The following is an 11220-nucleotide window of genomic DNA, read 5'->3' as shown; positions in this document are numbered from 1 at the left end:
TGGTTTTGGGGAGCTTGAGTCTTCTTCAGTAGTGACTTGAAGGAACATGTATGGCAGCAAGAAAAGAAAATACAATTTCTCTGTTTTGTAAACATTGCAAGATAGTGATGTTGTAAGGGTGAATTTAGAAATTCTCACCTGATATTTTATGAGAGGTGGTCTGTGAGTTTTTTCTTCCTATCAAGTGAGGAATACATATAAGCATCTCCTCTGGCTGAATAGATTGTTCATCACAGCATCCCTGTTCTTTCTCTTCTCTGCTTCATTCTCAGAATTGCATTTTCTTAGAGAAAGGCCAAGATAATGCAAACTGTAAAATTATACCCTCCCATTCACAAATTTAAGCATTATATCTCTAATGATGCTAAATCACCTGATAGCTATTTATATATATATATATATATATATATATATATATATATATATATATATATAGTCAGTGAGATGACTGTAAATGAAGTTCATTTTTTGTTTTGGTTTTGTTCAAAAAAAATGCATGGAAGAGGCTTGCTGTATTCAACACAACTCAGACAGATAATACTAGTGACTGTTATTCATGTAAGAAACTCCAAAGTCATGAATTTTGATAGCATGTGACTGCCTGGTTTACTCAGGGGCTAGGCTGGAGGATGGGAGAATTGTCTATCTCCTCTGATTTCAGCCAAGGTAAATAATCTGATAACAGAATGCCCTTTAAACCTGGGACTCTGGAGGTTGTGAGGGGAAGAGTGATCAGCAAATTTAAATTGTTTCATAAACTCGTTGCCTGATTTCACTGTAAAATGTTAAATTACAAATGGCAAAGTGTGTCAAATGGAAGTAGAATCCTGCCAGTCTAAGTGCTAAGATCTTTGGAGAACCAGTATAAATAAAAATTGTTTTTCCAGTGAATTAACTTGTTACAAAATACCATAGACAGTAAGGCATTTGTTGAATAACTTTGAAAATTCAGTTAATTATTTACAAAAGTAATACTTGGGAGTTTTCACAGGTGATGGAAACTGTAGATGGAGAGAATAATGAAGATGAGATTTAAAAGCTATTTTGTCTTCTTAGTTATGGTGTGTTCAGGCAAACTCCTTGCAGAAGGTAAATACACTGAATTCTATTGTACATTGAATCTAGAATATGCAATCTTGGTAACTTAAATGCAATGTCTTTTATCTCTTTACTGAGTAAACTCTGGTTTATAAATTTAAATGCAATTCTGTTGTGACATGGCTGATGATCACAATTCAGCTGTTGCTAAACTGTCCTGTCAAAGCCTCAAAGTTGTCATATTGAAATGTTCAGATTTTAGTTCAGAAAAAATTTTTTACAAATGCCTTTGAGCTATTTCAAGGCACTTAAACAATTTGAAGTTTGTACTACTAAAACATTTTATATGTTGAATTGTCTTGGGATTTAAATATTTTCACTTTGTTACAAAGCAAAATAGTGGAAGTTAAATGGAACCTGCAGAAGTTAATCTGGGGTGGTCCTGCATTTTCTATCCCTATTTTCAGCACTGATTTCTTCTTTTACTTGTTTTTGAGTTTTTTGTTTGTTTTGTTATTTTGAGGTTTCTTTAAGTAACCTAATGTCATATTCAGCACTACTCTTTAAAAGGTTTTTCCTATTACTGGGGATTGTTTTGTTTGGTTTTTGTTTTTTTTTTTTTAGTTGCCATTCCACTTTTTTTTTTTCCTTAATCTGTTTCTTTTTTCTTTTCTGTTGACTGTTCTTAAATTCCTTTCCTTAAGCAAGCCTAACACTTATATTTCCTCCTAGCAGCTTGTCCTACTTTTCTGGTGGCATTTTCTGAATTTAGGAGCTGAGGCACTGCTAGTCCTGACACTTGTCACTGAATTTTACAGTAGGCATTGGTGTGTTTGTGCAGCAAAGGGTTGTCATGCTTCTGGGCAAAAGAGAGGAAAGTTAAGGTGCCCTGCACCAATTTTACCCAGTTCACATTAGGAGGTTTTATTCTACAGCTGATATTCTGTGAACCCTAAGAAGAAAAGCTGATAAAATTGTAGTATATCTTCATTTCAGCAGGTCCTAAAAGGCCCTTCATGCTTGTAAGTATTCAGAATTTTGTACCTGTTTAAAGCCTGAATCAGTCAAGCTGATACTAGCTACATTAAAGCAAAACCATTAATATCTGGGCTGAAATTTTAGTGGGAAATATATTGATCTTTTTGCAGATACACCTTGTGATTTGCCACAGATTGAAAATGGAAACCTTGCCCAGTACTATTACAGTTTCAAAAATTACTATTTCCCTATGCAAAAAGGAAAAAAGCTCTCCTATTCTTGTGTGGTTGGTTACACAACTGAAAGTGGGACTCAAGAGGGAAGAATAACTTGTACAGCAGAAGGATGGTCTCCAGTGCCACAATGCTACAGTGAGTTAGCTGTATTCATCTCATTGCTTCCAGCAGGAACATTTCCTGGCTGCTTTTCCTGGGACATACAAGCTGAGTAACAGAAGGGATAAAATGTACAGGGTGCAATCAATTATTCATGCAGAGACTACATAGGTTTATATATGGAATGTTCTTACAATAATAAATATCCTAAGGGCATTTACTATTTGTATTTTTTTATAAGGATATAAAGTTATCCAGGTTTCTTAGTCTGGGAAAACTATTAGTTTAGATGTATAACTTCCCAAGTCTCCCTAGCTCTTGGTTCCTTGGCTGTATCCCATGTGGTTACTGGTGGTTTGATGTATTGTTTGATGATTGGAGCAGAGTTTCTTCAATAGGTGGAGGAAATCAGATTAGATCAATACAGTACAGTATTGCATTCTTTCTTTCTGATCAAGCTGTCTTCATTCCTTCAGGAAAATGCACCAAGCCTTTTTTGGAAAATGGCTCTTTTTACAGTACAGAAATGGACTTCAAAATCCATGAGAAACTGCAATACAAATGTAACCCAGGCTACCACACCCCAAGCGGTGCTGCTGAAGATGCAGTGCAGTGTCAGCCACAAGGATGGTCCTTCCAGCCAAGCTGTACTAAAAAACTTGGTAGTAATTTCTGCATTTTTCTCCTTTCTAATCTATTCCAGATGTGTATAATTTCACTGTCTTTGCTGTACATATAGGGCCAAGCTGCCTCTGTCATTCCAGTACTCCTAAAGCAGGTTCTCAGCTGTACCTCTGGGGAAAAAAATTGCCAGGTTTGGTGCATTTGTAAAGGTATGTAAAATATATGTAAAATGAATCAGCAGAGATGAAATCACAGTTTCAAATAAACCCATTGCCGTACAAACTTTCTGTTCTTAATGACGAGTGGGAAACTTGTGCCAACAACTATATTTGTAATTATTCATTATATACAGCCGCTTTAAAGGATTCTAAGGAAACTCTGGAATGGCTCCAGCAGGCAGGGCAGTTACCAGGCTGTGCTTTGTCCCTGCAGAGCCCGGCCGGGTGCGCGGCGGCTGCGCGGGGCGGGAGCGGCCGCACGGGACGGGGCTCGGCTGCCCCGGTAGGTCACCCTGCAAAAACAAAACCATGCCCCAAAATCAGCCAGCACCCTTCCCTCGCTGGTTCACTGCTGTGTTCTCATCCCCCCTCCAGGAATAACTTGCTCCACTCTGAGTGAAGTAGCTCATGGAGGGTTCTATCCTGTGAAGAAGATCTATGAAGAAGGAGATGTGGTTCATTTTTTCTGTGACAAGCTTTATTCTCTCACTGGATTTGATTTGATTCAATGCTATAATTTTGGGTGGTATCCAGACCCTCCGGTGTGTGAAGGTACCCTGTTTCTATAGTTTTGTTGTGTCAAATTCTCAGAAGCTTGTAACTTCTTTTAAGAAATGCTCTATGAATGCAAAATAAAAATATAGGGTTTGTACCAGTTTGTAGCCTAAATGTAAATCTGGTGTCAGTCAAAGGGGAGGGAGCAAGGTAGCAGGAAGGGAGGCAATGGTAATTGGAACTACATTTCAATGAACTCTGACAGCAGAGCAGATGCTGTCTCTTACTCTTGCTTCTCCAAGTTGTATCCTGGACAAGCAGGAATCAACAGTTGCAGGGAAATTTTTTTAGACTCTGAAGCTCAATAACTGTTCAGAATATAGAAAGGTTTAACCAGACCTGCTTAATCCTGCCTCATGGGATGGGGATGTGCCTCTTGAGAGGCATTAAAAATGAAATTTGTGACAAGGTCCTCCTTAGCTTGTCGTTCTTTTCAGAGTTGTGCAGCCTCCCCAAACTTTACTTGTTTTGTAAATTAATTAATTAAATTGTCCTGAGGACAGAAACACATCTTTAGCAATTGCTGTCACTTCTGCAGTCACTGAGGGATAATGGAGAGTCTTAGTAAGGGAAATTCCAAAATAATGAAAGGTGAAAGAGTTGAGATATAGAACAGAGCAGAAAGCAGCACAAAACAACCTTTACTACAGCTCAGACTCCAGCCTTGTGCTTATTCTCATGACACAGCAGGAACTTTCTTGAGTGAGTGCAGAGAAGGTGGAGATGCTCAGGGGGAGCCTGAAAACAAGGCCTAAATCTACTTTTGAGGATACAGTAATCACAAACCTAATTTAGAGATAGGAAATGGACTATGATTATTGCTTCTTCTGTGGCACTAGAATTAATACATAATCTGCTTTAAATATTATATGAATGGAGGGTATGGGAGATCTCTATTTCCTGGAGTCCTATAAAGAACATTTTATTAAGTCTCTGTGGAGAAATTACAGATTTGTTTATAGCAGTGACGTAGTACTTCTATTTTATATTAGTGGAATGCAAAATCACTTGTTTGTTCAGGTCTCTCATTGTATTAAGAAAAATTAGGAAAATTTTATTAAGATATGACTGGCTTTGCCAAAAAAAGCCTTTAGAGTGCTAGGCTTACATTGTGTATGGTGAGCTTCATTGTGTACGTGGTTTTGGTAAGAGAGAAAACAATTTTTTATTTTCAGATGTAAAAAATAAATGTCCTCCACCACCACTCCCTCATGGCCATATCAACACAGCCAGAAGAACATACCATAATGGAGACAAAGTTCATGTACAGTGTACCTTGGGAAGGAAAGGATCTGAGGAAATCCAGTGTGAAGGAGGAAAATGGACATCACCCTCCATCTGCATTGGTGAGTTCTGTGGAGGCTGACTACTGAAATGATTCTTCAAACCATGCCTTAGTTTTCTGGAGAGTCTCAGTTTCTGTATCTGCAAAACTCTTATCCTTCCTCTCTTAAAAGGCTTGAGAGGCAAGGTGCTGCATATTTTGCAGGCAATCCTTGGTTCCCAGATTAAAAAGGATGAGGTAGGTGAATCCAGCTGCCACCTATGACCTCTTCTGTGGAAAACTGGGATTATTAAATTTTACAGTGCATCATGTCTGTCTGTTTTAGTACTTTAAAATGAGCTGTTTTTGTTAAAATAGCTCTGAGTCTCTGCTATGGTTACAGGAGCTGTGGATAAACAGGAATCTGGGGCATCACCACCACTTGAGGCAGGTGCAGAAATAAGGACAAGCCAAACACGTCATGATGAAGATTTGAGTAGGTGAACATTGCTCTTCTATTTAAAAGGGACTCTCCAATCCAATTAGAGGCATTTTATCACTACATTTATTCTTTTGCTATAGGACAGTTCCTTATTCTTGAGAATGCTTGCATGAGCTGCAGATGTCAATGGAGCCAATAAATAAAAGGCCATTGTTGCATATTTCTCAATTACACCAATAAGCCTGCTCTGTATTTGTAATTTTATTTCATACAGAGCACTTTCAGTCATTTTGTAGCCTTTAACATTATTTGGACATGCAAATTCATGAGTATTTTGTTGTTCCTTTGATTAATACTTCCAAAGAGGGTTCTTTTGCTTTTTTTTTTGAACCTCATATGGATGAAACATTTCAATTAACAAATAAGATGGTCTGGGTGACATAAAAAGATCTAATCTGTATTGAATGTAAACCAGCAAGAGTCAAAAGTAGGCATAGATGTACAGTGTAGAAGCAAATTAAATGCATGTCTGCAATTCAGCAAGGCAAGTGTAGAGTTTCTGAAAATGAAATTTAGGAAAGGAATTATATTGGTTTAGATTCTATTTGTTTGCAAGTTTTTATACTCAGTCAAGTATTGGTCTAATCCTTTCAGCAGTGTTAACAATGCTGTAATCTAATCAAGATCTAATTGCCTCTCTCTCTATCCCATATCAGAAATGCAGCAAGAGTGTGCCTCCCCACCTGTGATTAAAAATGGGGGTGTCCAGGGCCCATTATTGGCAAGTTACAGAAATGGTTCCTGGGTAGAATATGGTTGTCAGCATTATCACTTTTTGGATGGGCCCAGTATTGTTTATTGTGACCATGGAAACTGGACAGAGCCACCAACCTGCTTAGGTGAGTCTTGGAAGGAAAAGCAAGGTCTGTAATATGAAATATAAAAAGGGAAAATTGGAAGCAACCTCTAAATATATTTTCATTACCATCTTTTCTCAGAGATAATAAAGATTCCAGAAATATGAGGATGAACCAAAATTAGATTTTTAAGCAGGCCTCTCCTGCTGGGTATCCTCTGGCCTGTTCTTAAAACCACAGAATTAAATAGATTCCTCTGTTTCCTGAGTGAGCTATTCTAGTATACAGCTATCCCTGTTTCCTGGGAGGATTCTCCAATTTCTTTCCTCCATATTGTTTATTCACTTAATTTCTTCCTGTCTTTCAATAGATGATTAGAAGGAATGGTGTGGCCATTCCCAAAATGGCTTTTAGATGCAATTAAAAAAAAATTAGCAATGACTTCTTGAACTTTTGTTTTTAAACTTTCAGGCTTTTTTTTTTTTTTTTTTTTTTTTTTTAATTGTGTTTTTATATCTGTAGTTTCATCCTGGCCTGGACATTTAAATTTTTTTTCTGTGCTGCATTTATGTATCCTGCTCAAAACAATGTATAAAACTCCCACTAGAAAATTACCAGTGGTAGCAGGAATACAAACAAGTGTTGTTTGTTTATCTTTCCTTCCTTTCTCTAATGAAATAATTTGATTTTACTAACATCCTTTGTTAAATTGGCTCACCTTTCAGTTTGTAATCTACCATGAAAATGAAAATACACAATCAGTGTAGTTTTAATTGCTTATTTCTAAATGAGCAGAAGTTACCTCATCTAAATTGAAAGGTCCAGGTCTTTGTTTTGGATCTGATTACTCAAACTTAACAAATGCTGTGAAATAATGAAATCTCATTTCTGTGGGCATTATTTGTCTCTTAAGTATCCCAATAAGCCCATCATCCTTTGCATGTTTTCTGAGGTCTCTTTTCAACACTCATCTAATCAGACCAGAAAGAGCACAAGCTGATGTTAGCTTCAGGAAAATTCCATGTGAATTTGGTGCTACACAGACTGCCAGTAACTGAATTCTCCTTGCCTTGCCCTCAGCAAAGCATCACTAAGGGCTTTAATCAGCCAATGATTCTCATTGCAGAAATTTATTTTTGTAGGTGACCCTCTGCTAGGCTTTAGTGATGTTGAACAGTGGTTTCAGAAGTACACAAGGTTAATCATCTAATGGAAAGCTACACTCCCTGATGTGATCCTGGCACTGGGTTTTAAGAACCTGTCAGAAAAACTCCCTTCCTTTTGCATGTATTTGGTTTTTGTTGTCACTTCAGACCATTTCTTTCCATTTGGATTCTTTTATGCATCTGTAGTTCTTTGCCTTGCAAGATTCAGAAACATTTTAGAACTATTGATTTGGGGTTCTCTTTCTTCACTCCTACAAAAGGGAGCTAAGAAATCAGCTAAGGTGGCTTTTTATCAAGATTCATTTTTATTTCCTAGAACCATGTATTCTTAATGTAACTGATATGGACAGCAACAACTTAACATTGAAGTGGAGACGGGAAGAATTAATTTTCCTACATGGAGATCTCATTGAGTTTGAATGTAAACAGGGATATGGTTTTCTCCAGACTGCCACTCCATCTCCTGGGAGGACACAGTGTGACCAGGGCAGACTGAAATATCCAAAATGTGTTATTCAAGGTAAAGCAAGAATTTTTTATTGCATTTTTAATTAATCCATCTTGGCCCTATTTAGAAATTATTTGCTTTGCTTTTAGCATGGGCCTGGAGACTGTTGTAAATAATTAGTGCTTAGGCTTCAACAATATAGATGCACAAGGCAACTATTTGTTGAATATAGCTTGGAAAAGTGCTACACCTTCCTTTGCTGGGCAGAGAAGGGAGGAGGAAGCTCTTCTCTGAGCCCAGGAAACTGAAAGCTCTGTAGAAAGAGAGCTGTAAAAGAAAACCTTCATGTTAATTTGATTTATTATAAAGGTGTCAATTTGTTAGTTTCTTATTCTTAAATGTTTTTATTGTTATTGCAGCTGCTGCAGAAAAATGTGGCTCTCCACCCTCTATTGCAAATGGAGCTCTTACTCTCCCAGTGCTGCCCCAGTATGACAATGGTTCTTCAGTTCAGTATATTTGCTCTGACTATCACTTTTTGCAAGGCTCTGAGAGAATCTACTGCTCTGAAGGACAATGGACTTCTCCACCAGTTTGTATAGGTAGGTGTGATAAATAAGCAGTTATTTCTCTCTACAGTCCATAGTCTGAAGGAGCAGCCTGGTACTGACCTGTAAGGGCCATCTGGTCCAATGCCCTGCAGTGAGCCCTGTCCAGCCTGACCTTGGCTGCCCCAGGAATGGGGCAACCACTCCTTTCTGGAAAAAAGGAAAACAGGGAAAACTGTTCCACTGTTTTACCACTCTCACTGGTGGTAATATCCTCCTTATATCTAGGCTGAACCAATGCTCTCTTAGTTCAAAACCATAACCCCCTGGCCTATTGCTCCAGGCTCTACTGAAAAGTCTGTCTTCATCTTTCTTATAAGCCTCTTTTAGGTTCTGGAAGGGTGCAGTGAGGTCTCCCTCAATCCTTCTTTTGCCTGGCTGAACTGCCCCAATTGTCTCTAAAAGCAGATACAATTTATAAATTGAGTATTATCAGCTAGAATTTTTAAATCTCAATTTCAGGGTCTTCAGTGACATATGAAAGTTTTAATAGAAGCAAGTTAAGCTCATTCTGCTCATTAAGCTCATTTCCATAACTATGATATGCCTGCAGTATAATAAGATAGTAGGAAATAATTTACAATTTTAGTGTAGCCTGGTCAAAATATTCTGTTCCTAAAATAATAAATTTATTAGCACTAATCAAGTGTCTCTTTTCTAGAGCCCTGCACTTTATCAAAAACTGATATGGAGAAAAATAATGTGCTGCTGCAAGCATTCTATGCAGACCAAGCTTACTTTTACCACGGGGATTATGTTGGATTTTACTGTAAAGAGAACCATTTTGGAGCAGAATCTGGCACAACTTTATTTCAAGTACAGTGTAAGAGGGGACAGCTGGCATATCCAAGGTGTGTTGAAAAAGGAAAGCAAGTATGGACTTGAGGAAAGCCTGTGGGAAAGGTATGTACCCATTCTTTATCTGTTATTAACAGGTGAATTAGGGTGGCCTCATGTTCTCCAGGTCACTCCACTCAGTTTTGGGAAATGAGTGCTGAGTCTGAGCTGCAGGGGGACAGCAGGGATGAGGATGAGCAGGGCAGCACAGGGATGCAATATTGGCATGCACATGGAGGAAGCTGGAGGAGGGAGTTGTACATCTTAACAAAAATCATGTCTCCCTTCACAGGGAAGGAGCTCTAAAGGACTGAGCTTAAGGAACAACAGAAAACAGCAAGTATTAAAATAAGTTTTTAAGGGATCTATAAAACTACTTTAAACCTAGAAGTATACACATTTACTGAGATGTTAATTATTTTAAAATTATTTTAAGAATATTAAAATCCAAGTACTTTGTATGATTTCCTATGACACTTAAATATTGAACTCTTAATGTTCTGCCTGAGAACAAGTGTGGCTACATCTATGAAGAAAACCCAGGAATATGGACAATGTTTGCCTTGCATCCATTTTAGTCTGTTTTAATAAAAAAAGCAGCTCTAAGGGTGTCTTGTGTCTTATGTCTCATCTGTCTGTAAAATCATTGCATGTATGGTGTTCTCTGTGGGTTTCCAAGGCTTACAGTAATGAATAAGACAGAAAAAGAATGGAAAGCATTCAGGAATAGACAAATTCTGCTTATTTAGTGAAAACCCAGGTGACCAATAGGTCGAAAAAATGTTGATAAAAACACTTTACACAGTGTATATAACAGCAACACCCTTCCTCTTACAGAGCAAACAGAGGGAAATGGAGCAAAAGGGACTAAAAGGCCTTTGCTGGAACAGTTGTTGGAAGTAGAATTCATTTACCCCCATCACTTCCATCACTTCTGGATGTGCACACAACACTGGCTGTGGCTGTGAGCACAGCACAGGATGAGGGAGATTGCAGAAATGAAGGCAGCATCTTGTTGATAAACTTTGAGGCAAAGAATGCATCAAATATTCAAGCTTCATGTGGGGCTGCTGCTGCAAACTCACCTATCTGTTTTTTGGTGACATGCCCCACCTTCTTATTGTTTTAATCCTAGTGCAGCAATAGAATATCTTCATGTGACCCTTGATGTCCCTTGTAAGTGCCACTCTGAGCTTCATCTTTCCTAACATTATCCATGCATGCCACATCAATGTCATGGACAGCTCACTTTGGAGCCTGTTTTTGCCTCAGTCCCCTGTAAATTGATTTCTTTTCTGCTTCAGAGCTCTCTGTGAAGTCTCTGATGAGATATGCCAGTCTAGGTAGATGGACTGGTAGATTTCCTCCTGAAGATGAGAACTGAATAATCTTGTGCTTGCAGGATTCTGTGCTTCAAGACCTCTAAGCTTTTTCTGGACTCCTGTGACTCCCAAGCACTCCCATCTCCTCTTTTCCTAAACAAGTTGAAGTCTGCTTGGCTAAGGTGTATGATTTGTACTCTGGTACTTGCTTTTTTCTCTCCCTTCTGAAGCAGGGAGTGCATTAGTCCATGGCTACCACAGCCAGGCTGCCTTTGTTTTCCACAGCACTTTCTCCTTGTTTGTGAAGGGCAGATGGGGCAGCATAGACTGGTGCATCCAGGACCTGGACCAGGAGCTAGTCCCCACTGTCACCTAGATATCCCAATTACTTGCACCCCAACATCTTGCCTTTGCAGGCAAGATCTGGCTCAAGTTCCCCCAGAAGAACTGGTTCTGGCTAGAGCCTTCCACAAGTTGTTCAAAGGAGACTCCACTTGCTCTTTCTGCTCAGGCTCATTCCCAAGCAAG

General features: G+C 38.5%; 1 protein-coding gene across 1 annotated transcript; it reads left to right on the top strand.

The window, feature by feature from the left end:
* The first annotated feature begins 457 nt into the window (after positions 1–457).
* Positions 458–11202, top strand: LOC306805596 (coagulation factor XIII B chain-like). Its single transcript, XM_079313514.1, has 11 exons — positions 458–1089; positions 2187–2387; positions 2828–3013; positions 3569–3745; positions 4924–5094; positions 5416–5508; positions 6171–6353; positions 7794–7997; positions 8345–8527; positions 9195–9455; positions 9802–11202. Exons 1-10 carry the CDS (start codon positions 1008–1010, stop codon positions 9416–9418), a joined length of 1704 nt encoding a protein of 567 aa, XP_079169640.1. The 5' UTR covers positions 458–1007; the 3' UTR covers positions 9419–9455; positions 9802–11202.
* Positions 11203–11220: the final 18 nt, after the last annotated feature.

Source organism: Erithacus rubecula, assembly GCF_903797595.1.
Source record: "Erithacus rubecula genome assembly, chromosome: 10".
Taxonomy (NCBI): Eukaryota; Metazoa; Chordata; class Aves; order Passeriformes; family Muscicapidae; genus Erithacus; species Erithacus rubecula.
This window is presented reverse-complemented; position numbering and strand designations above follow the sequence as displayed.

Bases quoted from the DNA above. Each gene is read 5' to 3' on its own strand.
- LOC306805596 (XM_079313514.1), top strand. From the start codon at position 1,008: ATGGAGAGAATAATGAAGATGAGATTTAAAAGCTATTTTGTCTTCTTA. The intron at 1,090-2,186 runs GTAAATACACTG...ATCTTTTTGCAG, and splicing joins AGGCAAACTCCTTGCAGAAG to ATACACCTTGTGATTTGCCA. The intron at 5,095-5,415 runs GTGAGTTCTGTG...CTATGGTTACAG, and splicing joins ATCACCCTCCATCTGCATTG to GAGCTGTGGATAAACAGGAA.